General features: G+C 37.0%; 3 protein-coding genes across 5 annotated transcripts; 2 read left to right on the top strand and 1 right to left on the bottom strand.

The window, feature by feature from the left end:
• The first annotated feature begins 1,639 nt into the window (after nt 1-1,639).
• On the top strand, nt 1,640-7,547 carry Ate1 (arginyltransferase 1). 2 transcript variants are annotated; one of them, XM_076776432.1, is made up of 8 exons: nt 1,640-2,030; nt 2,564-2,690; nt 2,777-2,901; nt 2,964-3,394; nt 3,710-3,871; nt 5,151-5,323; nt 5,406-5,667; nt 5,751-7,547. In XM_076776432.1, exons 1-8 carry the CDS (start codon nt 1,934-1,936, stop codon nt 5,904-5,906), a joined length of 1,533 nt encoding a protein of 510 aa, XP_076632547.1. In that variant the 5' UTR covers nt 1,640-1,933; the 3' UTR covers nt 5,907-7,547. The 2 variants fall into 2 exon arrangements, with proteins under 2 accessions (XP_076632547.1, XP_076632548.1); XM_076776433.1 differs by lacking the exon at nt 3,710-3,871 and adding an exon at nt 4,782-4,937 and having other exon boundaries at nt 1,656-2,030.
• LOC143347362 (putative inorganic phosphate cotransporter) lies at nt 6,621-21,918 on the bottom strand. Of its 2 annotated transcripts, none has more exons than XM_076776430.1 (5): nt 21,757-21,918; nt 10,071-10,917; nt 9,399-9,718; nt 9,066-9,310; nt 6,621-7,213 (listed from the first exon to the last, which is right to left on the bottom strand). In XM_076776430.1, exons 1-5 carry the CDS (start codon nt 21,806-21,808, stop codon nt 7,061-7,063), a joined length of 1,617 nt encoding a protein of 538 aa, XP_076632545.1. In that variant the 5' UTR covers nt 21,809-21,918; the 3' UTR covers nt 6,621-7,060. The 2 variants fall into 2 exon arrangements, with proteins under 2 accessions (XP_076632545.1, XP_076632546.1); XM_076776431.1 differs by lacking the exon at nt 21,757-21,918 and adding an exon at nt 14,024-14,251.
• Nucleotides 20,799-27,258, top strand: Hacl (2-hydroxyacyl-CoA lyase). The gene is made up of 12 exons (XM_076776429.1): nt 20,799-21,000; nt 22,819-22,960; nt 23,140-23,224; nt 25,020-25,201; nt 25,274-25,450; nt 25,538-25,779; nt 25,879-26,064; nt 26,122-26,197; nt 26,290-26,527; nt 26,585-26,692; nt 26,770-26,893; nt 26,999-27,258. Exons 1-12 carry the CDS (start codon nt 20,956-20,958, stop codon nt 27,092-27,094), a joined length of 1,701 nt encoding a protein of 566 aa, XP_076632544.1. The 5' UTR covers nt 20,799-20,955; the 3' UTR covers nt 27,095-27,258.
• Nucleotides 27,259-27,313: the final 55 nt, after the last annotated feature.

Genomic DNA, 27,313 nt, shown 5'->3' with positions numbered 1-27,313 from the left:
GGTACTGAAGAATTTGTCCAGCGGTAGTCTTCGTGTGAGGAAGTCGAAGAGTGGGGAGACAATGTCAACGTGAAGAGTTAAGAACCGCTTGGTCTAGAGAACAATACTATTTCGATTGGTCCCATCTCTTGACCATTTCTAGATCTTCACTGGACCTTCGCTGACCTTGATGTCAACCTCACTGTTGACCACCAGTGACCATAAGCTAGTCATTGTTGATCATCGACCTATTAAAGCCTTCTTATGAAGATCCCCTTACAATTTGATGTATGATCTTTTTAACATTTTGTTCCACTTTGGACGAGTGTATCTCATGTTATAAAGCACTCATGGTACAGCGATAGCGTTCATCCCACTAGCGATAGGTCAATTCTTTACCTCGTTTATGTGTAATAGGTATACATAAGTTGGAAAATAAAAATGCCTGGGCAGTTGAGACTCAAAATCGTATGCAGGTAGACACAAATCGGATTTTAGCTGTTTCGAAAGCAAGAAAGAAAGACTCATATTCGCTTTCTTTCTTGAATTCCCGAAGCTGTCCAAAGCACCTAAGCTCACCTACACATGGCTGTGGATTGGTGTGCGTAAATGGAGGAGTAAGCTTACTCTGGGCACCGGTCTGCCGTCTGATAACACTGTTATGAATCAATTTTTAGATTTATCAAGACACTTATGTATAACCTCCGTATCTATAGTATTACTCATTTTCTATTCGTTAATTTTTGTTAATACGTGTCTTTTCGTACATCAATTCGAACAATTGCCATACCGAGTAAAAAATTCGGAAGTGATTTTGGCGTCCTCGTCAGTTGAGAAACTATTCACTGAATTAGCATTGATGACCAGACAGTTGTAACGTGTGCGTAAATACATGTGAGTTGACTATGCAGGGATTGAATTCATTTCTAAATCTGTTGGTAATGTTGCGATTGACCCGAAAATGGTAATGGGGCTCTAGAGCTCCATAACAATGGGCCGAAAAAATACATTGGGTGAAAGGTCTACTCGTATACTTCGTCTGTGATACCATCACAAATGAGGCATACGACTTTTCGACTTTGCCGTTTGGAATTAAAATTAAAAATTGAGATAAATAATGACGTTGCAAGAGAAACAATAAAATCATGTTTATTTCTACATTATCTTTTCCTTCTCCTAAATCCTTCAAAAATTTGATGAAATCATTCTATGCAATAATCTCCGTAATCGTTATTACTAATTGCTACACTTAAATTCTTTCTCTATTCCTACCAAGAATACTCCAGGCGAATAAAATCACAAGAGAATAGAAACATAATGTATATATGTATATATGTTTAAATACGCTATTTTGCAAATTTAAGTAGCGTGTTTTGTTTGCAACTTATTTTTTCACGCATCAATGATAATATTTAACTCTATGTATATCTATTCATATGACTAATATTCGTTTGTGTTTCAAGAAAACGCACGTTAAGTTGTTTTATCGTATGCATTTTGAATGTTATTAATCGTTATCAGCGACGTATCGTACAAATTCAGAGAATAATGTAATGATACATGAAATTTGGCAAAATGGCAGTTCTTTACAGAAGAAATGTAACCAGTTTGGCTAGATCTGGCATAATCGAGTGCATCGACGTCGACATTAGTAACGACGAACTTCCGTAGCGTCTAACGGAGTGGTGGGGATAGCGGGCATATACTACCTTACGAGCCACGTGTACGTGAGTTCGGCGCTTCGATAACTTTGGGAAATCGATAAAGAACGCGAGTGCGAATGTGACCGTTAAATTTATAAATACAATGCACGCGTAGTGTCGAGAGGAACATTAACATGGAAAGTAGAAGAATGTGTCGAGATTTGTGAAATCAAAATAAACAACAAGACGTATTCAATGATTATAAGTTAATAAAACCAACATGGTAATATAAGTACGTAAAAGAAGAAAAAATGTCGAGGCAATCGTTTAGTATTGTTAAATATTATCCAGAACAGGAAAAGGGCAGATGTGGTTATTGCAAAAGCCCTAATACAAACTGTAGTTATGGTAAGTACACATTATTGTAACGCTATTTTACGTGTAAAATTGTCACTGTTGAATTTCTGTAGATAGGTTATGTAGCTCGTATGACAGTTTATGCACACCCAATTTTTATTGTTATCGAATGTTACGTTCCGACGATTAGTGTTATTTTACACTAAATTTACGGATCCCGTCAATTTTACAGGTTTCAGATTCTATATTTAAAGTTACAGAACTCAAATATTGTTTGTTAACAGTTTATCTTGAATCTGATTTCGTTTCTCGAAAAATTATCCAAATATGCAAAATTAATGTACACTGTCCTATTGGCCATAAAAAACCATAAAAATTTGTGGTACTTCATTTTTTTCTAATCACAATAGTTTTCAAACAAATCGTTGGTTAATAATAATATGAACATCCTGTATATCTTGATTAAAAGAAAAGCCACATTTTAATGTAATTATCGACAGAAGAGGGTTCAATAAAAATAAGTGTAATCGACGACTGTAAATCTAGTATTAAACTTACTATATTCTATATTTTGTATATTTTAGGTATGTGGGCGCAAAGGTTAACCGTAGAAGATTACCAAGCTTTATTAGACAGAGGTTGGAGAAGATGCGGTTGTTATTGTTATAAACCACTCATGGATCAAACCTGTTGTCTTACATATACCATAAAGTAAGCATAATGATTATATGTAACACTGAGAAATATTGTACCGTTACCAATTTTACTATAATAGTGTCGACAAACATTTACCATAGATGCGAAGCACTTCAGTTTAAAATTACCAAATCTCAGAAGAAGATCCTGAAAAAAATGGGAAGATTTTTGAGAAACGAATTGAACAAGGACGACACTATGTATACGAGCGAAGATGATATCAGAGGTAAGGATATACGCGATATTAACGCGCGTACAGTTGTCACTTTCGAAATCATTTTATCGTAGAAATTGGAGAATTTCCTAACTATAGTAAACACCTTCGAGAAATGGAAGAATGTGCTTACGAAATGGATGCAAAGTCTGTTAACGAGGAAGTAAATAAAACAGTACAGCCCGTCGTATCGGACAAAGGAGAAAAGTGTAACGATTCAGATACTCAACAGAAACGTTCGGAATGTTTACCTTGCGCGTTAAGTAATAAAGAAGATTCGCACGCGATATCGCAAAGCGTAGAATCGGTAGAAATGAATTCTGTTCGAGCGCCCTGCAAGAAAGCCAAGCTTCTGCGCATCGAGCGCAAACAAAAGAAGTTATTGGCCCAAGGAAAAACTCAAGACGAAATAGACGCTATGTTCAAAGAGAACAAACAACAAAATCGTGCTAAAAGTTTAGAGGAATTATTCGAAGAGATGTTGAGTGGAACAAAGAGATTAGAGGTAGGATATCGTAGTTGTTTTATGTACGTATATCATCGAATGTTGCATACGTCATAAGTTGGTCCTCTTTTCTCCAATTCTTTTTTTTTTTTATTTACATTTAAAGAAAAAACTTAGTTTCGGATAGCGACGAAAAAGTAAATAGGTGGAACACGACGCTGCTTCGTATATTTATACTCGTACTTCCGAATATAGTGTAATGTTTACAGTGTTCTATTCTGTTTCTCCGATTCAGTTACAGTATTTCATTATGAAGATAGTTTCATTTGGTTATTTTTCGGATAAGTTTATGTTAAAATTTATGACTTTTATAAGCTGAAACTAGTTAGAACTTCGCCAATGAGCTCTGGATACATAAAGACTTCAAAAGTATCTTACGAACTATATAAAAAATATCAAACAATAGTACACGGAGATCCAGCAGCGAAGGTTACAGAGGAACGATATGCGAGATTTCTTGTGAAATCGCCTTTACAGGTAATTTTACAATTACTACGGTTTTAGGGATTTACCTTCGTTAAATATTTACGTATTAAAAGTAATTGTATTACTTTCTTTGCTATTTCCTTTTAATACATAATATCATACATAATTGTATAGTAAATTCTCGAATCTACTTATGTTTGTATACATGTTTTGTATATTTGTTAGAAGCGGGCCTCCTAAAATCGGATTATGGAGCGTTTTAAAAACTTTTTAAAAGTGCATTTACACGTATGAAACGAAGCTTTCTTTTCTGAAATATGTTTACTCGTATTTAACGCAGACATATGTCTTGCCAAACGCTTTATTGTATACTAAAGCGTTTAGCAACAATAAATGACAATCTCTGTAGTATACGATTGGAGCAAAGTGGACCCCTTTATACAGTGTATGTTTTAATTATATTATTTAAATGGTTTTCGTAATATACAAGGTGTTCGGCTACACCTGGAAAAAATTTTAATGGGGGATTCTAGAGGCCAAAATAAGACGAAAATCAAGAATACCGATTTATTGATGGAGGCTTCGTTAAAAAGTTGTTAACGTTTAAAGTTTCACCAGTTTCGAATTTTTATCTCGAAAGTGGGTAGGATTTCGGGGGTATGTCTATTCACCAAAAATGATTGCAATTGACCCCCGCAACCGAAAATAATTTTTCCAGAATGATTTGAAATTTTTGAATTTAATTGTTAATAACTATTTAACGAAGCCTCCATCAACAAATTGGTATTCTTGATTTTCGTCTCATTTTGGCTTCTAGAATCTCCCATTAAAATTATTCCCAAAGGTGGCCGAACACCCTGTATTTGCGCGTCTGTAACCGTTAAAACCGTCTGTTCTGCGCAGAAATTATCTCGAGTATTGTGAATTTATTTTCTTACAAGTATTCTTATAAATTCGTCAGATAAAATTGGTGGAAGTAATGACCAACGAGTTCAAATGCACTTTCGACGAAAGTGCAAATCTCTATAAAAAATATCAAATGGCCATCCACGGAGATCCACCGGAGGAATGCGAAAAAATGTCATTCTTCAACTTTCTTGCAAAAAATTCTTTACAGGTACACTTTGTATTCAATCTGATCTCTGTTCCGTTCGCATTCTGTGTATACAATATAAATAAACATCGTTCCAATATTAAACGCTTCGAAAGTTATGTATGATATTGTAATCTTTTTTTTTTTTTTTTCTTTTTCTTGCATAGTCACTTTTTTTTCGCTGAAATTGGATAAATTTTAAGATACACGCGATTAAAGACGTTTGTAATTTTCAAGCAATGGAAACCAAACGACGGCCCACCCACCGGATACGGTACCTTCCACGAACAGTATTGGTTAGACAATGAGCTGATAGCCGTCGGAGTGATAGATATCTTGCCAGCGTGCATTTCGAGCGTTTATTTTTTTTACGATCCAGCGTATGCTCATCTCTCCCTTGGAACATTTAGGTTGGTACTATTTAGGGGGAAGAACGACTTGAGATTAATTAGAGTGTCATCTGTATCCGGAATTATTGTATATCTCGTTTAGTTCTTTAAGAGAGGTTTGCTTGACGAGGGAACTGAATCGATCGGCAGAAAATTTGAAATATTATTATATGGGATTTTATATACACACTTGTCCGAAAATGCGGTATAAAACACGGATGAAACCATCGAAGCTCTTGTGCCCCGAAACGTACGCGTGGTTCGACGTAGAACATTGCCTACCGAAATTGGACAAAGAGAAATACAGCAGACTGAACGACGACATTGATGCCATCGACGAAGATGGCATTGTTAATATTAACGAGGTATAGAACAATCTTTATATGCGTATCCATAGCAATGGAAGCCCCATGATCTCTGTTTCAGCTAACAAATCATTCGTTCCCAGGTAGGCATAATACATCTCAAGGTTAGAATGGCTTACAGAATTTTCAAAGACCTGATCAAACCGACTATCACTAAAGAAGAAGAAGATGAAATCGAAGAGTACGCTCGTTTGGTCGGAATGAAGTGTGCGCGGAGTATGTTTCTTTACCGTCGTTAAAACTAGGCTGCAATCTGTTACAGTTAGTATGTTTCTTTTCGCATTGTGAGAGCGATTCTTTGTTTCACAGATGAACAAGTCACTGAAAAAAGTAGTTGTAAGACATGATTAACCCCTTTAACTGGGAATTCTGCACTCGCCGTGACGAGTCTATCGCGACGAGTTAATTCGTGCAACAGGAAGGCATTTCCCAATGGCGAATTAACTCGTCGTCCCCAGTTAAGTGTTTTAACAATTAGTGAATCGAGTAAAACTTAACAGCTTCGAATAAAGTATTTATGATAATAAGTGTACGGAAAGTTAAATGAAATAAAAAAAAATTAGTTCTGTTAAAATGCATTTTTCAACATATATGCATTATATTATTGTTTTATAAATGTTACGAACGAGTTTCCAACGACAGAGACGAAACATTACCTATAGATTACAGAATACCAGTATAACGTATCTGTTGGATTGATTATCTTCCTAACAACTGAGATCTCAGAAGTATAATGTCCGGTTGAAGAAGATGAGTCATCTAATACAGCTCTGACGTTCTTACACAACGTCATATTCGGAACTAGTCGAAAATATTTCAATTTCAAAACACAGATAACATTTTAAGTGTTCGTATAAATACTTTATTTTCTTTGTTATATCAACGATTTCGTGTACAGTTGCAGGAAAATGAACATTCTCTCTATGAACAGGAAATACACACAAAGATCACCATTTCGATTTAAACGTATTTATTCGATAACGAAACATTCAAGTATCACATAGTTATTTATTATACAACATTCTAAATCACATAGAAAATAAAGAATATTATTTGGTATACAATGTTTGTCATATGAAATCGCATGAACAATGTCTTGTACTATAAATTTCGCGTGTCCTCTTATGAAAAATATTAAAATACACGCGGGTTCGATAAATTTGTAAAATATGTATATACAATGTGCTGTCGTCGAGACGACTATCCTTTGTTAATTGTTCACTAAAATAGTCTGGTAATAGATCCCACCGTAATTTATGCAAGAGGAAAAGTTCGATCGGTTACTTCACAATTCTATCAAGTCTAACCTTTCCTTCTAGTCTTCACTCTTGTTTCACGTAATTGTGCAACGTAGCATCGATAAAAAAACGTTTAAAAGCTTTCTTCGAAGCAATTAATTTCTCGCGCGGTCTCTTTCTGTTTCTTCGGCTGGAATTTCGTTCCACTTCTGTATGTTTCCGCTACCACCGAGGACGAAGATGACCATACAGACTATACAAACAGCCGCGCCGATCCAGAACAATATTTGCCATTTCTCTATAGGGTTCTATAAAACGAACATTACAAACAATTACGCATTATCAACTAAAATAATTCGCTGGTCGACAGCAAACGTGCATTCTTCGTCTAAGCAATCGATTCTAGTCCCTGTCATGACTCTGGTTACGAAAATGAAAGTTAAAATTAAATTAAAATTTCGACTATGATTCTTTTAAATGCAAACGACACTAATCAGACTCATGATATTCTAGATAGTAACTTTTCCCATCTCCGCTGTACATACAGCGTATATTAGCGTTATTATGTACATGTACGCAAATTGTATACTGTAATACTATTATTATACATACGCAATAATAATTATGCTCCATTAAGTTTAACATACGTATAGCTATATGGCATTAATTACAGCTTGTAAAAAATAGTTTGTATTAGGGACAAAATGAACACATGAAAAGTTGCAAAGGATCGGCTTTTGGGTGCCAGAAAGCGTGAGCCACATCAACAAGGACACGAATTACTGAATGCTGCGAGGACGCCCATACCCGCACAGCGTGTGCAGTGCTGTTATGACGATGACAGTGGCGGAACTGTTGGATGTTAGGTGTGTGCATGCAACTGTGGAAGCGAGTGGATGGGGGATGGTTCAACTTGTAGGTACTTCTCGTACTATACAACTTGCGACGATATAGAGACGAGCAAGTACCCACGTGTCGTCACCACCACGTGAGTCTGGATAAGCATGAGTGCGGATGATCTTAGCAGAGACCTTCTCCCGCCAGTTGTTCGTGCTCGCCGCTTATTGACGTTTACGATTAGCGCTCTGTCCATCTAGAATTACCGAACACGCGTACTCCGGGCACGTTTCGTCCCTATTTATCGTGAATACACGACTCATCGACATACATCTAGTCGCAAATTGACTGTACACTGGCACTGAGCCCATGTTTCATAAAATACACCGAGAAAGATTGCCGCAATCAGTAAATCCTAATATTTAACTTCGTCATACTACTATTTAAGTTCGACTACGGAAAGGATACAATAATCGAAATAAAATGGTTTCGTTTTTTTTTCATTAATGTTTCGAGACCTACTATTTTATTTTGCATCGGTTTTTGTTGTAAATTTATACCGTAAAGTCTTTACAGTATATCGATAGTATAGTCGATAAAGCCCTCTCTACTGTACATAGAACAATAAATATATTTAGATACGCGTGATGTTATCATTAAGTTCCTTTAATGAGTATACTTCTATGTGTAAATTTTGTGACTAGCTGTACGCGTGAAATTCGCGTTCGTCGATGGAATAAGAACAACAGGGGCCCTGTTTTATATTGAATGGATGAGACATATGCTCTTCTCGGATGAAAACGGGACACACAACCGGGCTAAGGAAGATTTCACGAAAGGAGCACGAGCAAAATTTCGGATGCATCGCATACACAATTCCCCAGTACTGCCCGTACTATGAGTTACGCAACAGAGTACAAGGTTGGACTGAGGTCTCGAGTATGCCAAGAGCACCTTCGAGCTGCGACAAGCTGTAACATGACACCTGACGGCACGCGTCAACGCGCGCAAAAACAACAAATTAAATCGTTTCTGGGAAGCTTTGCATAGATCCAAGAGACTTGCTTCCTTTGTGTTTCTAATATTGTTAATATTACTACCATTATATCTTTGTTTTTTGTCTAAAATATTTACAATTATATCAACATGCAATGTTCTATATTAAAATACAAACGCGGCGATGGTTTATAATCCTCCCGATAGGTATCAATTTTCGCAGATATTGCCATCGCGCTGTTACGAACCATAGTTCGTGCGAACAAAGCAAGGAAAGCAACAAGCGGATGTAGAAACTTTTTCAGTGCGAAAGGAGTATGTACTCACCCCGTATTTTCCAGCAATCTCCTCCACCATCGGTGAAATAATTATGCCGGATGCGCAACCGACCGTGTTCATGATACCGTACAAAAAGCCAGCGAAGTTTGGCGACAGGTCCTGATTGTTGGACAAATTGGAGATGGAGGCTGCCCCGTTGAAGCCTAACGCCAGCACCAGAAACACGTTCGCCAGGACGAATCTGCAGCCCACGTAGCCGACCAGTATGAGAAAAATACCAGGGATCAGATGAGCTGCAAACGAAAATAACGAACGAAAAGTTATGAAACTTTTTTAATGATGTTGTATTAAGACACAAGTGAAACTGAACTTAAAACTCACAGAAAACAGTAGCACCCTTGCGAAGTATGGTGACGGAGACCAATTGCTTCCGCTTGATCGTATCGCCGGCCCAGCTGAAAAAGAACCCAAAGAACAATCTCCCGGCCCAGGGCAAACTTGCAGCCGCCCCTCCCTTGGTCAAATGGAACCCCAGAGCTTTCGTTAAATACAGCATCATTGAATTCTGATAGAAGAACAGCAGGAAGAGGTTGCCAAAGTGGCAGAAAGTCAGGCTGATGAACGGAATCGAGGTAAATATTTCCTTCAACGGCGTCTGTTTCAACGTGGGTTTCTTAGCCGTCACTGTTCCCGCTTGCGAACTGAAACAACAGATTTTATTTATTTATTCTTGTTTAACGGCACTATTTGCCGGAAACTTGGTTCGAATGGACAGTATTTTTTCGCTAAATAAATAAATCGCGACGTTTACGCCCCTCGCCTCGCGTGGCATTTAAATTTCTTCGAATGCTTGTTCTCATTCCCTCTTTGCCTTTCGGCCGCCATCCTTCTCTGTGGCGACAGAGATTAAACGGGGCTCGGATTTCGCGCAACCGGCACGTCTCGAGCTGCATGCATACACTTACCAAAAAAATACTGTATACAAGTGGGAGTCAATCCGTTCGAGAATACCCCTGCCTGCTTACTTTGCATAACGATTTCTAAAATACTGACTCGATAATGTACTTCTTCTCCTCGTCCGAGATACCAGGGTGTTCCGCGGGGGAGTCGTAGGCGAATATCGCCCAGAAAATTATCCAGACGAACATCAGCAACGACGGGATGTACCACGCGCTTTCCCAGTTCAACGATTCCGCGATGCCCGCCACCATGGGGTACGTGAGGATGGTTCCAAAGGTGCCACCGAGCAACGACCAAACGAACCGCGCCTTCTCGTCGGGCGGTGACCATTGGGCGACCAGCGAGTGACACGCTGGGAACGTCACACCACCGGTGAGGCCTATCACGATCCTCGTGAACAGCAGGACTCCCCAGTGAACCTGCGCGAGTATCGGGCTGACCAGGGACACTATGGCGGCCAACAGGGACATCCAGAGGATTGAGTTTTTGGCACCCCAGCGTAGAGTCATAAGGCCACCCAGGAAGTTGCCAGGAACGTTCCCGTAACTGTAGGCGGCTATCAGCTGCCCTCGAACCTGCGGTTGCCAGTCGAACGGCATACCGTTGAAAAGCTCTATCGGCGCATCGTGGGGACGAGCATCGCGCAAGTAAGGCGCCTCGCGAGCGAAACGACCATTAAACGTCTCCGAAGGCTCGAAATTCTGGGCAGCTTGGAGCCGTTCGTTCAAGATGTGGTCCTCCAGATCGGCGACCGGGTCCAACCAGGATATCGCGCGACGCACGCGATTCTGCTCGGGCGCGCATGCGCCACCTGTCGCGTTACCCGCAACCGCCTTTATCATCGGGACCACCAGGATCGGCATCTGCAGACGGCACATGTAGCTCGTCCAACAGGCCGTGAACATCATCACGCCGATCAACAACCGCGTCGGGATCCATTCTGCAAACAAAGTTGCATCCACGTGAGATTTAGTGCTAGTCAAATTACGACATTTTGTACTTCAAACTGGCTAACCTCATTTTCGAAATTTTGTTGGTGAATCTGCAGTTTTAGCGACTTTGTTTTAACCCTCCATCGGCATAACCTATTTTCACTAACGCGGACGACGTATTTTAAGTCTAGGCTTGGTTTTTTATTCTTATAGGCATTACTAAAATCTGCAAACATTCTAAGACACTTATTAGCGTTTCTATTTTGAGGTACAAGTCATACTCGAGCCTTTTTAGATAGAAAGAGCAAAAAGACGGTCTCGATCGTTTCAGAGAAAATAAACGTAGATATATTCGCCTGGACTTAAACGACCCGTTATGCAAACGGAGGGTTAAATTAACATATCTTTATCCGGGTTTTTCAGAAAAGATTGTATTTCAACGTAAGGCGAGTGAACTTGAAAGAGTAACGTGCTTTTATTATTATTATGTTCCTACGTTGATTTAGAATTATTAACATGCATTACCAAATTTTTTTATTCTGCGATTATCATGATCACCAAGGGCAGTTTTAGACGAACAAACCGGAGCCTTGTTCGTGCAATCGACTTACTTAACAATTTCCAAATCACAGAATTCGGACCAGTGAAAAATGTCGACACGCCGGCGGCGTTCTCCTGCATCGACCGCAGAATAAACATTGGTCGTCGAATAAATTGTATCAGAGTATGGTTGTTGGCTGATGACTGACAGAAGGAATGAAAATGACATTACCATGCCAACCACCATCACTCGATATTTGCGTCCCTGATTTCCAAGCCTATTTTCAGACTTCTCTTTCATTACCGATTGACTTTACCGAAATATACTTTTCCGAAAATTTTTATAAGATAAAGGTGTTCGGCCACCCCTGGGAAAAATTTTAATGGGGGATTCTAGAGGCCAAAATAAGACAAAAATCAAGAATATCAATTTGTTTAATGAGGCTTCGTTAAAAAGTTATTAACGTTTAAAATTTCACACCTTCTCGAATTTTTTTCTAGAAAGTAGGCAGGAATTCGGGGGTATGTCTATTCACCAAAAATGATTGTAATTGACCCCTACAACCGAAAATAATTTTTCCAGAACGATTTGAAATTTTTTTTTCCCGTCGAAAAATTTCACACATTCTCGAATTTTTTTCTCGAAAATGGGTAGGATTTCTAGGGTATGTCTAATGACCAAAAATGATTGTAATTGACCCCCATAACCGAAAATAATTTTTTTAGAACGATTTAAAAAAATTTTTTTCCGGCGAAAAATTTCACACCTTCTCGAATTTTTTTCTCGAAAATACACAAGATTTTGGGGTTATGTGTATTCACCAAAAATGATTGTAATTAACCCCCGCAACCGAAAATAATTTTTCCAGAACGATTGGAAATTTTTGAATTTAATTGTTAATAACTTCTTAACGAAGCCTCCATCAATAAATTGGTATTCTTGATTTTCATCTTATTTTGGCCTCTAGAATCTCGCATTAAAATTTTTCCCAGTGGTGGTCGAACAATATTAAATAAAGTACTTCATTATCTTCTCTAGTAAAGTTTTGTGAAATTCAGAATCTATCGCGACATATTCATCATTACTCATACTATAATTTATTTAATAAAGTATTATTAGCAAATTTTTCCTTTTTAATGGACTAAACATGCACTCATAATCAGTAACTGGCTAGTATCATATCGCTTCTCAGTGGTAGTTAAATTTTAAACTTCAACCATAAACTACTTTTTTAATAATTTTAAAAATATAATAGTTTCTTAACACTTTATAAAGTCACAACGATGAATGCAAACATGTATATACGTAAATCAACAACTTCAAACAGTAATAATTTTCGTAGTGGGACGAAGAAAATGGTTCTTGCATAATTACACGGGAGAAAGTGTGGCAAAAATGTTTCAATTCGTAGAAGCGTGAAATTATTTAGGGCTCGAAAGATATTCCTTGTCAATTCTAAAGAATTTTCTCTATTTCATTTAGCAATATCTGTTAAATACGTTAACAATAATTTTTGGTCGACAATTTTCGAGTTTTTATGAAATTGTATAATTTCTTTGTTTTCGAAGTGCATGAACAGGGAACAGTTCGGTAAATACCGATACGAGAAAGAAAAAATTACTAAATTGTTGGCTATTAGCCAACGTGGGTGGGCTCGACCGATAAGACGCGTTCGCCGGTCGCGCGATGATACGCCAAACGCGTGCTCCTTTCATTTTCGGACCGGAGTGTTAGAAAATAACGAACAGTATTAAGTAAATATCAAGGACAGCTCGTCCAACCATGCGTGACACAATTTCGTGTCGTAGGAGAATTTCAATGTGCAACGTCGGTACTCTATTATTTGAAACTTTCGAAATAGAGCTATTACTCTCAGCTAGTAACGACGCAGCGCGATTACAAAAGAAAGTTCTCGACCACTTTCTCGACCGTTCGCGTATTTACGAACCACCGCCAGAGCGTGCTATTGTTTACAGAACCGCCGCCGCCGTGAAGAGCGTGCCGAAACGTTTTTCGCCGCGACCGTTTCGCCGACTTAACCCTCTTACCGCACGAATTTTACTTCGTCCATCGAAACACATAATTATTTCTCAATAATTTCTACGATCCACCAGACAATGTTCACGCGAAGTTGCTAGTTTCAAATTTCCGATCGGGCAAATTATGCAACGGACGGTTATAACGTTTATCTTAAATGTAGAACGATAATGTTTACAACGTAGGTAACAGGTATCGATGGAACATCGGAACGTGTGGAAGTTAAAGTGATAAAGAAACAAACACGTGGATCGTGGGAAGCTCGACGAGGCCGAATAGGAACGAATTTGTCGGAACGACGGCGAATCTTCGAATTAGCTGTGCTAACGCGATCGTCGGTGTAACAGGGTTAAATAACGGGCACGAATCGAAAACTATGCCGGGAATCCCGAGGACCACGCTAATCGTCGCGACAAACACGAACCTCGACCGTTAATCGTTTCGAGCCACTGTCGTCGACGGAACGAATCATTTCACTTCGCGAGAACGTTTGAAATTGAACAGAAAAAAAAGAGAGAACTGGATACTTCACTCACTTGGAAAGTACTTCTTGTATAACTTCGTGTGCATTCTGCGGTTTCGGCGAGGAAGTTCGCGGCACTCGCCAGACTCTCACGTTCGGAACGTTCCTCAGAACATTTCTCAGGAACCCCGGAAAAAAAACTGCCAACGATCGATTACACCCGGTATAACTCGGACGCGGTACAGAACCGAATCGGTTGAAGGACTGACTGATGACATCGGTCATCCAGCCTGCGTATTTAAGGAGTCGGCAGGTGAGACCGAGTGGGGACACCAGGTACATCCCTTCTTCGAGAGAAGGACGCCAAAATTTTGGGTTTTGTTCGCGCCGTTCCTACCTGGGGGGTATACCATGTTGAATGGAATACACGATTTTCACCGTAGTTTTAAAAAAATTTCGTCACACTTGCGTTAAAATATCGAAGGAATGTTGAAATATTTTTTTAGGTTATTTTATTTGAGAAAATTCCTGTGTATAATTTTCTTACAAATTAAATTACTACTACCGACAATACTACGTATGTAACAATGTTTTGTACTATTGTAATTAAACTGCAATAACCATATGAAAAGTTGAAGAGATCTGTGATTGTACGATTAGTAATGTTCAGTTTGTTACTAAAACTGGGAGCGAATTTATTCATTCGGAATTATTCTACTGGGATTAAAAGTGTTTGATCGCGCCTTGTAAACGAAATATAAAAGCGTTTAATCTGCGTACGATGCTACATACAGTGAGTGACTGCGTCTAACGTAAACGTAGAAAAGTTGAGACGCAGTCGTCCGCCATTGTCGTACGTTGTTCCGTGCAGTTTTGGATTTGACATCGCAGAATGCGGCTTCCTTAATTTTCAATAATGCCCGCTGTTTTACGTAATTTCGCGATTCGTAGACCGCACAACAAATTCGTGCAGTCGCAACGGAATTCCGATGTCGGACTTTTACACAATTACGAAACTCCTACGCCGAGGAGCTCGCAAACCACCGCGAGTGTTTACCAACGAGCTACGTGCTTACATCCTTAATCGAAAATTAATTATCGTTGCAACACCTCTCTACATTTTTTCCCAGGTTGTTTTTTTTTTATCTTTTTTCCCCCCCGACGCAAAAGTCGATTGGAATACGCGGCACATTAACGCGATCGATTTTCTCCGATGTCCACTGGTAAACTTTCGTTGATCGATATCGAGTACAGTTACCCAAAACACGGTCTCTGTACTCGTAAACATCGTTCGCAATGTTAATTGAAACCGGAAGCTGTACCCATATTACATCCGTGCCAGGAAGTGGAAAGAATTAAAATAAACGAGTTAACTTTAATCTACCTCTTACATCGACCGTCGATGCATTCTCAGTTTCAAGTAATTTTGTTTCGAACTTGGAAAAATATTTCATGAATAAATCACTGCACTTCCTCTTATTATAAATAAAACTCAATTTGTGTTTGTTTAAATACACGATGACAATTACATATTAAATATTATTTTATTATGCAATGTTCGAGCGCGAAGAGGTTATAATTCCCATCTAGATTCAGACGTACTCTTGGTTAACCCCTTCAAGGATGATCACTACTCTTCCTCTTGTTATAAATAAAACTCAATTTGTGTTTGTTTGAATACACAATGATAATTACATATTAAATATTATTTTATTATGTAATGTTCGAGCGCGAAGAGGTTATAATTCCCATCTAGATTCAGACGTATTCTTGGTTAACCCCTTCAAGGTTAACCCCTTCTTAAAATGATGAATATTTTGATAACATTTAACCTTATATTAAAAATCTTAAAAGTACTTGGTTAACCTTACATTGTAACGATACATTTTTGAAGGGTTATGTTCGATACAAATCTTAAAGGTACACGGTTAACCTTATATTGTAACGAAAAATTTTGAACATTAGATTTGCAGTATGTTTTCCAGCATAGATACACATTTGTTCGTATCGATAAAGTATGGGAGATATTAGGACGTGGAATGTGAAAGAAACGCCGTGCGTAAAATCATGTGTAAAATGTTTCATGGGGGATACTAGAGGCCAAAATAAGACGAAAATCAAGAAACAAATTTATTGTTCAAGGCTTCGTTAAAAAGTTATTAACGTTTAAAGTTCCGTCCGTACTGAATTTTTTTCTCGAAAATGCGCAAGATTTCGGGGGTATGTCTATTCACCAAAAATGATCGTAATTGACCCCCGCAATCGAAAATAATTTTTCCAAAACGATTTGAAATTTTTTTTTTTCGTCGAAAAATTCCACACAGTCTCGAATTTTTTTCTCGAAAATGGTTAGGATTTCTAGGGTATGTCTAATGACCAAAAATGATCGTAATTGACCCCTGCAATCGAAAATAATTTTTCCAAAACGATTTGAAATTTTTTTTTTTCGTCGAAAAATTCCACACAGTCTCGAATTTTTTTCTCGAAAATGGTTAGGATTTCTAGGGTATGTCTAATGACCAAAAATGATCGTAATTGACCTCCGCAATCGAAAATAATTTTTCCAAAACGATTTGAAATTTTTTTCCGTCGAAAAATTTCATACCTTCTCGATTTTTTTTCTCGAAAGTGGATAGGATTTCGGAGGTATGTCTATTCACCAAAAATGATTGAAATTGACCCCAGCAACCGAAAATAATTTTTCCAGAACGATTTGAAATTTTTGAATTTAATTGTTAATAACTTTTTAACGAAGCCTCCATCAACAAATTGGTATTCTTGATTTTTGTCTTATTTTGGCCTCTAGAATCCCCCATTAAAATTTTTCCCAGGGTTGGTTGTACACCCTGTATATTAGAATTTATTTTCAAACTTCTCAGGTATCTGCTGGTCACCTCGAAATTGCACGGACTGTCCTGCTGAAAAATAATTATACACCTTAACCGTTAGGTCGCATTATGCACAAGGGCCATTCTGTACCCTTCGACAATAAACGCCGCGCAGTTTTCAGAGAAAATCCCTCGGCTTGACTAAATCGACAGTTCCTTCCGCGTGCGACGCGTTCTATGGGGGTCTAACTACCTGAACGTACTTTCGAGGTCAGGTAATATCACCGGCCACTAAAACGACCAATTTACAGGTAAAATATTCATTAACTTAAAAGCGCTGCTTGCATTTAAATAAAATTTTCGCATTTCCACTGTATCGTAAAAAATAATACGTAATAAAGTTTTCAACGACCCATGTTTTGCAACAACACTATTTCTACGACTGTTTTATATCTCATATTGATCAACAGGTGTCTTTTGACATTTTTGAATTTAGATGTAAATAACTGTGGAAATAATGGTTAATGCAAATTATATTGTTAATAGCACGTTATCGAAGAAATATGATTAAAACTTGGAAGATTAATTCAATTAAAAATTTTAAAAGCAGCCTTCTGACACCATTGGCAAAAATAGAAAAATCGATTTGTACTTAATTCGACGATTAAAATTCATACAAGATTGCGTTTATGATTTACGATTTTTCTGTTATTATATCACGATTCAGAATTAGTGTTACATAATTTAACTACGATGCACACGAATGATTTTGTTCGCCGTGCAATTGTATATCAGTCTTCTCTATTTTCAATTGGTCGTTTAGGTTAGGCGTTTTCAACCAGTTAAAAAATTACTTTCGAGAAAGCTAAAAATTAACAGTAGAATTCACAATTTTTTCGTGATTATAAATTCACAAAATTGTTGGATAGGTGCCAGTAAATTGAACATTTAAGTGTTCAAACTTTTACGGTGATCAAACGCGTTCGTATGTTGTACGACAGATTATCGCCCTTAAAGACTGCAATCTGATATCTGAGTACGTTTCTGCAATTTTTTAAAACTACATTGTTCAAAAAAGTTCGGATAAGCTGTTGATTAGGTTTCTTGTCATGGATGTCCGATAGTATCTTCGCTTACTTCTTTACTTACAACTTGTATTCTAACCTAAAATACTTTGTCGTTGTATTTGTCAGAAAATGTTTCCTATTTCTGGTATGTAAATGTGGCAAACGGAAAAGCACTATCGAAGCTACTACAATTTGTAACAAAATTGTGCGTGACATTAACATAATGAAACAGTGATGCAAACAAAAATATTCTGTGAAAAACATTCTTTTTAAAGTTGTTGGCAATTATTTGAACCAGTTTTAATCTCTAGGCGTTCGAATACTTTTGTAACATGCTTGTATCTCATAGTAGTCACATCATTACTTTTAGACCTTAAGTTTAACGTGCATGGCTTTGCTGTTGAAGTTACGCTGCAGCGTTTTGTAGGTTAGTGATCGCGCTTGAAGTCATTTTTTACAAAACTTCGTGCAAGTCGAGAACATAAACTCGAAAGTGTTGATAAAACTTGACAATTATTAGACATCTCGAAAACTTGTAAATTCTCGATATCTTAAATGGTTTGATTATTTGCAAACGCTCTGTAAATATGGGAAATAATGGAATCTAAAGGCCTTGCCACATAAACGTTCGACTTCTTCGATCAACGAATAACGAAATCGTCGATTTTTCAACGATTAATTTCTTTAATCGTTAGGTCGAATCGGAAATTCTAATCGATCAACGCCTAACGCTGTTCGTAGCTAATTAAATTTGAGAATTACTGTACCGAATAATATAGCTTCGACGATGATACAATACGAACACACCCTGCAATGAATAATACGTACAGCTTCTCTACCTGAAACGAAAGTGCGAAGGTTTGCGCATTAAGAATAAAGCACTTCGAAAATAGGAGTGTCGGCGGGAATAAATGTCCGTATTGGGGGGAATGGCGACGTCCACGACTTCTTCGAATTTGTCGTACTTCGAGTATCCTGTAAATCAGTAATTCGGGACTCCGTTATCCTTTGCAGGTACGTACTGCTAATACAGAAGGGAATTTCCAGCATTGGCCTGGCCGAGTGTCAGCGTGTCCTCGGGTGCAGTAAAACCACGGTTCCTCGGCGTTTATTATCGAAACTTAACAGACGTACAATCGTACACAAAAGTATTCGACTGTTTACATTTCTAACATTAAACTGAAGAATTTGATATAAAATGACACTTATGACAAGGGTTGGGTACTAAGACTACGCAAGTGAAATTAGAAAATAATCAACGATATATGTATATCGTTTTTACAATATATGGGTTTTGTCCCCTGTATTGGAAGTTACTGATATTTTTATTCATGATACAGTATCGCAATACCGTACATGATAATGACAGTCCAAATTGATAGTAAGTTACATAACAGAAATAATGGAAGGCAAAGTGGGTATATACATATTAACTCGTTTTGTCCAGCGTTACTTGTATGCTATTTTTATGATAACTTCAGGTAAAAAATGATTATTTACTATCAGTCGTGGATATGTTTCATCATTTTATTATTAAAACAGCCTATCACCGAAATTTCAATCGCTCCAAACTGACAAATGTTTTTTAATCGTTATTTCAAATAAGGTGCCACGGAAAGAATTTTTATTCCACTACATAATATACTTCTTTTTTTATCTTTGGAGAAGTCGTGGACTCTCAGGGGCCTGTGGACCTCAGTTATGAAATTTTGACACACAGTCCCCTTGGAAAGTAAATCGACAAGATTATATGTTTTCATTACTTCAAAGTAACATTGTATTTATAATGTGTAATATAGTAATATACATCGAAGCTGCATAGTGTATACTTCCGTTATTTATTTAATAGTAAAATTTGATTCAACAGTCTCCTTTCTAGAGTTCTAAGCTTAATTCGAATTTTTCGCCACATACAGGGTGCTCAGCCACACCTGGGAAAAATTTTAATGGGGGATTCTAGAGGCCAAAATAAGACGAAAATCAAGAATACCAATTTGTTGATGAAGGCTTCGTTAAAAAGTTATTAACATTTAAAGTTCCGCTCGTACTGAATTTTTTTCTCGAAAATGTGCAGGATTTCGGGGGTATGTCTATTCACCAAAAATGATTGTAATTGACCCCTGCAATCGAAAATAATTTTTCCAGAACGATTTGAAATTTTTTAATTTTGTCGAAAAATTTTACACCTTCTCGAATTTTTTTCTCGAAAATGGGTAGGATTTCTAGGGTATGTCTAATGACCAAAAATGATTGCAATTGACCCCCGCAACCGAAAATAATTTTTCCAGAACGATTTGAAATTTTTTTTTTTTTGTCAGTCACCTAATTAGATTTTCGGTAAGGAATTTTTTTCTCGAAAATGCGTAGGATTTCGGGGGTATGTGTAATGACCAAAAATGATTGTAATTGATCCCCGCAACCGAAAATATTTTTTTTAGTATAATTTGAAATTTTTTAATTTCGTCTGAAAATTTCAGTACTTTCTCGATTTTTTTTCTCGAAAGTGGGTAGAAATTCGAAGGTATGTGTATTCACCAAAAATGATTGTAATTGACCCCCGCAACCGAATATAATTTTTCCAGAACGATTTGAAATTTTTGAATTCAATTGTTAATAAAACTTTTTAACGAAGCCTCCATCAACAAATTGGTATTCTTGATTTTCGTTTCATTTTGGCCTCTAGAATTCCCCATTAAAATTTTTCCCACGTGTAGCCGAACACCCTGTATGTATAAATTCGAACCGATTCGAAGTACTTCAAATTCCATCACACGTCATCTCAGTTTTCAAAAAGACTGTACCTAAATAAAGTATTCATAAATACACTGTACATGTATAGCAAGGTTATTGTGAAATTAACGCGATAACATGTACTCGGTATGATTGCAAAGCGACTTTTTTTTTTAATCATTATTATATTTGTATTCCGATACGACAGTTCATGAATTGCAAAATAAATTTCATAGGGATTCGCGATATATTTTTGCCAAAGGTTCCAAAGTTCAAACGGTAAATGGAATTGTGCATCCACGTATTGCGAACAGTTTACTCGTGACAGTTGACACGAGCGTGACATTCTGTGCGTGTTGTTGGTTAACAATAAGTGAAACATGAAGAACGGTAATCAGATTGTTGCAGAAGCCTTGAAGGAACAGGTACTAGATTTTTCTCGGTTTTCCTCATTTCTCCGCGTCTACTTTCTTCCTTTCGTTTTTACACGATCGAAACCGGAATGTTACTTTTAAGGTTATGTGACACGCATATCTGCCAACACAATACATTTATCTGTCCGTTTATTCTTATCGAAGCGTTTATTCTCTAAACCATTATGTATTTATTGTAAATATTCCTCGCTGTTTACATAATTTTTAAAAAATTCCACTTGTTCGTACTACGTTATACTTACATACCTACAGGATTATCTTATCAGCTGCAAGGCTAGTAATATAACAAGAGTACTGCAGTTTGAGCAATCAATATCACAGTACGAAAGGTTTATTAGTTTCAAGCATAAAGGAAATAATTTTTCTCCAATAAAGAGATTCATCTATTATGTTTGCTTCAAAAAGACACTTCCAAGTGTTTAATAACTGACAAATATAATTAAGCTTTCAAATTAAATCGCGTACCTGACGTACCTACCAGGTATGAAAAGATCGGAAATCCCAAAACATTTATGACCTCCATTTTGGAATCTGAACCACGAACTACTGAAATTTCGTGCAAGACGTAAACGAAGGAAAACTTTCATTGGATATAATAAGATAGACAATTTTGTAACTTATTTTCCTCGTATAAATCGGTGTACATATATATCTATTTAATAATCGACTTATTCGTTTGGAATCCATTGAATTTCGACAAAAAGTTATTCGAAAGTTAGTAACGTAACAAAGAGTAACAACACTCACGTTTCTTTTTCCGCTGTACAAGCGGAAGTCGCTCCTCTTCGTGACGGAACATCCTGTTTTCGATCGATCGAATTTGCTACTTTATCTCGTTCGATTCACGTTCCTGGTTTACTGTCGATCGGTAAATTATTATGATTCGGTTTAAACCGCGAGCACCCAACGTCGTCTCTTATTTCTCCCGCGACTCGAGATACATTACTTTACTCGCAGCGTCGCAGTAACTTTCTTGATAAATAATATTATTTAGAGTTAAGTATTTCGAACGATACAACTAGTCTTCCAATGACACGGAAAATTGATTTGTTGCTGCCATTTAATAACCGCAGACAATAACAATACACGTGTAACGTGTAATGTTATGTTTTGCGATAGCATTAGATACTGCACTTTTTTTTTGCTTTCTTTTGCCGTGCTTATCGCATTCAGTGAACTTTCTCCTTGATCATGCTACCCTAATGAATGCGTGCATCTTGTGCACTAACAATACTATATTATCACTCCTTTATTATTTTAAATTTACAGAAACAAATGTAGAAGCAAGAAACATTTTAATTTCAAAAATTTGTGTATCAGTCATTATTTCTTTATGAGAGTACTAAAGATAGATATGGGAGGTCTTCCTGATTAAAATTATAAATACAACACGATTTGGGCTATTTTTAATAATACATGGTTTAAGCGATTCAGAGATTATTGTAATAATGTATAATTAAAAATAGTCCGAATAGGGTCGTGTTTGGATTTATTTTCACTGGAAAAATCTTGTCAATCCATTGACAATACTTTCATAAATACAATATTATGAAAAATTTAATAATTTTTATTTTGCATTACTTTGTATACAAAGATACAAAAATTAAATGTTAAATATCTACGTGAATAGTGAACATTGGCAAAAAAGCTCCGATATGCGTGTGCTTATTTTTGCTCCAGAATCACCAGAATAAAATGGTCGAATGTTTTAATAAAATGGGTGACCCCGTTGGTGCGACCTCTCCCTGTAAGCATGGAATGATTTAAAAAAACAATAATTTTATTTAAAATTTTTTTTCATTGAAACAGAATGTCGAGTATACATTCGGGATTATGGGACACCCTGTGATCGACTTGGCCATATGTATGCAAGCTGTAGGTATTCAGTATCTTGGATTTAGGAACGAACAAGCCGCGTGCTACGCCGCGCAGGCTTATGGCTACCTGACCAGTAAGCAGGGAAAATCATAAATTATGTATCTCTGAATCGAACGAAAATTCTGATAATAAATTTTAATAATTTTAACGCTACGACTTGTAAAGCACTACGGAATAGAAATGTCACCTGACTACAACAAATGAACGATTAAATAAAGATTATTAAGAATTTAATGTTATTTTTTTAATTAGGAAAACCAGCGGCGGTTTTATGCGTCTCTGGGCCGGGATTGCTTCACGTCATCGGTGGTATGGCCAATGCCCAAACGAATTGCTGGTGAGCGTCGTTCGGATCACCTGTTTGCGTTATTTTAGTTGCAAGAATTATAAATATTGTGCAGTATTTGCATTACTGAAAAATTATTAGCACAACGCATTAGAGACATTTATAATTGTTACATTATCACAGATAGATTTTAATGTTTTTATACGCGCATACTTATCTTTCATCTCATGGTAATCTTATATCAAACTATTATGATCGATTACGTAATCCGGCTCGCATTCATTGTGCCATATTATCAAAGAAGATACATAGCATGTAAGTTAGATAATGATTATGTAAACATGTCGCGCAGTAACCGTGTTAAAAGATGAAGAAGCATCAAGAGGAAACAGAAATTCATTAAACACCATGGGAAGTGGATTTTAATTAGAGATATTAATAATTATAACCAATGAATCACTGTTTTATCGATGGCGGGTATTGTTAATAATAAACATTAGTGTCCAATAGGTTCGGCCAACCCTGGGAAAAATTTTAATGGGGAATTCTAGAGGCCAAAATGAGACGAAAATCAAGAATACCAATTTGTTGATGGAGGCTTCGTTAAAAAGTTATTAACAATTAAATTTAAAATTTTCAAATCGTCCTAAAAAAATTATTTTTAGTTGAAGGGGTCAATTACAATCATTTTTGGTGAATACACATACCCCCGAAATCCTACCCACTTTCGAGATAAAAATTGAAGTAAGTGCTGAAATTTTTCGACGAAAAAAAAAAATTTCAAATCGTTCTGGAAAAATTATTTTCGCTTGCGGGGGTCAATTTCAATCATTTTTAGTGAATAGACATACCCCCGAAATCCTACGCATTTTCGAGAAAAAAATTCGAGTAGGTAGACAAATTTTTCAACAAAATTATAAAGTTTCAAATCGTCCTAAAAAAATTATTTTTAGTTGAAGGGGCCAATTACAATCATTTTTGGTGAATACACATATCCCCGAAATCCTACCCACTTTCGAGAAAAAAATTGAAGTAGGTGCTGAAATTTTTCGACGAAAAAAAAAAATTTCAAATCGTTCTGGAAAAATTATTTTCGCTTGCGGGGGTCAATTTCAATCATTTTTGGTGAATAGACATACCCCCGAAATCCTACGCATTTTCGAGAAAAAAATTCGAGTAGGTAGACAAATTTTTCAACAAAATTGTAAAGTTTCAAATCGTCTTAAAAAAATTATTTTTAGTGGAAGGGGTCAATTACAATCATTTTTGGTGAATACACATATCCCCGAAATCCTACCCACTTTCGAGAAAAAAATTGAAGTAGGTGCTGAAATTTTTCGACGAAAAAAAAAAATTTCAAATCGTTCTGGAAAAATTATTTTCGCTTGCGGGGGTCAATTTCAATCATTTTTGGTGAATAGACATACCCCCGAAATCCTACGCATTTTCGAGAAAAAAATTCGAGTAGGTAGACAAATTTTTCAACAAAATTATAAAGTTTCAAATCGTCCTAAAAAAATTATTTTTAGTTGAAGGGGTCAATTACAATCATTTTTGGTGAATACACATATCCCCGAAATCCTACCCACTTTCGAGAAAAAAATTGAAGTAGGTGCTGAAATTTTAAACGTTAACAACTTTTTAACGAAGCCTCCATCAACAAATTGGTATTCTTGATTTTCGTCTTATTTTGGCCTCCAGAATCCCCCATTAAAATTTTTCGCAGAGGTGGCCGAACACCCTGTATAAGAAATATATATCTAATCCCTCCTTTTAAATATTTAAAAGCAGGAAAAATCCAACGACCATTGTTACTAAAATTAATTATGTGTACATTTTCGTACAGGCCGGTCATAGTACTTGGCGGATCGTGTGCCCAGGATCACGAGGGTATTGGTGGTTTTCAGGAATGGGCGCAGGTAGAATCCAGCAAACCCTATTGTAAATATGCAGCGAGACCACCCCAGGCAACAGTCATACCGCTCCACGTAGAAAAGGCCGTTCGACTCTCCACTTACGGTCGACCAGGTATATTTATTTCATACAATACGCCACGAGAATATACAATATTTTACAATTAGTCGCCGATGTTACTTTCAGGCGCCGTATACTTGGACTTGCCGGCCACTTTGTTGACTCAGTCGGTCGACGAGAATAAAATATACAAAGTGGCGCCTTGCCCACCGCCGCCACTGATATTTCCAGATCAACAATTGGTCCAACAAGCAGCCAACTTGCTCATGCGAGCAAGAAGACCGCTGCTGATCGTCGGGAAAGGTGATCGACAATTCTTACTGTAGATTTTACATGTCCCTGGTATCGATCTAAAAAATCGGAAATATTAGATTCAAAATTATTTTGCAGGGGCCGCTTATGGCAGAGCAGAAAAAGAAATTCGCGATCTTGTATATTCAACGGGTATACCTTTCCTACCGACTCCAATGGGAAAGGGCGTCGTTCCAGATACGGATGAACGGTGCGTTTCCAGCGCGAGAACCTTCGCGTTGCAACAGAGCGACGTTGTTTTATTACTAGGCGCCAGGTTGAATTGGATGTTACACTTTGGTCGGCCACCGCGTTTCCAAGATAACGTTAAAGTGATACAGGTACCATATATTCAGCAAATATGAACGAGTCATTTATTTCAATCGTCAGCGGGTCGAAGACCGTTTTCGAAATTTGTAAACTCGACGATTGTGTCGTAGGTGGACCTGTGCCCGGAAGAATTACACAATTCTGTCCCTTCTGCGGTTGCGATTCAATCTGACGTATCCACGGCTGTCGATTGTCTTGTTAATGTTTTGAAAGCTCGCAAATGGTTCGTCGATGGGAATAATCCATGGTGGAGAGACCTTTTAGCTAAAGCAAATAAAAATAAAGCAGTAGTCCAAGTAAGTATTATATTTCGATATGACTAACTGTCGACTAACCGTTCTCTCTTTCCGCAGAGAATGTCCATGGATGTTTCCGTGCCCCTAAATTACTACGCTGTTTTCAAACAAATTCAAGATATTATTCCACCAGGTTGGCAGTTGTTTAGTTTACATCCTGTATACTCCACTTTAACCATGAATAGTAGAAAAAAAAAATTATAAAAATATATCGACATGTTTTAGATTCTATCATTTGTTCGGAGGGAGCGAATACAATGGATATTGGAAAAACGATATTATTAAATAACGAGCCCCGTCACAGATTAGATGCAGGTACCTTTGGAACCATGGGTGTGGGTTTAGGTTTCGCCATCGCAGCCGCTCTTTATTGCAAAAACAGTGCACCCGGGAAAAGAGTATTTTGCGTGGAGGGAGACAGTGCTTTTGGATTTTCTGGCATGGAAATTGAAACGATGTTTAGGTAATTAAAATCGATAAATGTCTAATAAGTTCACTCATATAATTCTCAATGTTTCAGGTACAAACTGCCTATAATTATTATTATCGTAAACAATAACGGTATCTACAGTGGCTTAGACACTGAAACGTTCAGGCAATTGCAAGCTTCGGGGGAACCAACGCAAGTGTAAGATTTTACAACATTCGAACTAATGTTTATCGAAGTATACAATAAATACCAATTAACATAAATAACATTTTTAGGACCCCACCGTATTCTTTAACAGCTGAAACGCATTACGAGAAAATGATAGAGATGTTTGGTCGAAAAGGATATTTTTGCACGACCGTGCAAGATATTCAACAAGCAATAAGGTCCTCTCTTCGGGTAAGCCAAATTCAAGCTTCAAACCAGGCTTGAAATAATCAATTAATTTTAATTTTAATGCCCGGACCTGTTAGCCAGAAATTCTGACAGAATAATCTTTTCTAGGTGAGCGATGGTCCCAGTCTAATAAATATTATGATAAATCCTCAGGCCGATCGTAAGGAACAAAAATACGGTTGGTTGACGGAATCGAAACTTTAAATTTATTTGTTCTATTAATAATTAATATGGCAATTGGAAAAAATATTATATTAGTAAGATCGAAAGGTGGATGCACAGGCTGTATATTTTTTTTATTCTATGTATAAAAGTATCCATTTTTATTTTTATAATAAAAGTACAGAATATACAGGATATGCAAAGTATTTAACAATGGAAATTGATATCATGTATCTTCTAAAAATATGTTTAATTTCTCCT

Source organism: Colletes latitarsis, chromosome 11 (genome assembly GCF_051014445.1).
Source record: "Colletes latitarsis isolate SP2378_abdomen chromosome 11, iyColLati1, whole genome shotgun sequence".
In the NCBI taxonomy this organism is placed as follows: Eukaryota; Metazoa; Arthropoda; class Insecta; order Hymenoptera; family Colletidae; genus Colletes; species Colletes latitarsis.
The sequence above is the reverse complement of the archived record's forward strand: the minus strand, read 5'-3'. Positions and strand labels throughout refer to the sequence as shown.

Bases quoted from the DNA above. Each gene is read 5' to 3' on its own strand.
- Hacl (XM_076776429.1), top strand. From the start codon at position 20,956: ATGAAGAACGGTAATCAGATTGTTGCAGAAGCCTTGAAGGAACAG. The intron at 25,780-25,878 runs GTACCATATATT...ATTGTGTCGTAG, and splicing joins ATAACGTTAAAGTGATACAG to GTGGACCTGTGCCCGGAAGA. The intron at 26,528-26,584 runs GTAATTAAAATC...TCAATGTTTCAG, and splicing joins GAAATTGAAACGATGTTTAG to GTACAAACTGCCTATAATTA.
- Ate1 (XM_076776432.1), top strand. From the start codon at position 1,934: ATGTCGAGGCAATCGTTTAGTATTGTTAAATATTATCCAGAACAGGAA. The intron at 3,395-3,709 runs GTAGGATATCGT...GACTTTTATAAG, and splicing joins GTGGAACAAAGAGATTAGAG to CTGAAACTAGTTAGAACTTC. The intron at 5,324-5,405 runs GTTGGTACTATT...TATCTCGTTTAG, and splicing joins CTCTCCCTTGGAACATTTAG to TTCTTTAAGAGAGGTTTGCT.
- LOC143347362 (XM_076776430.1), bottom strand. From the start codon at position 21,808: ATGTTCCGTCACGAAGAGGAGCGACTTCCGCTTGTACAGCGGAAAAAG. The intron at 9,719-10,070 runs GTCAGTATTTTA...CTGTTGTTTCAG, and splicing joins GAGAAGAAGTACATTATCGA to TTCGCAAGCGGGAACAGTGA. The intron at 7,214-9,065 runs GTGAGTACATAC...TTCGTTTTATAG, and splicing joins AGATTGCTGGAAAATACGGG to AACCCTATAGAGAAATGGCA.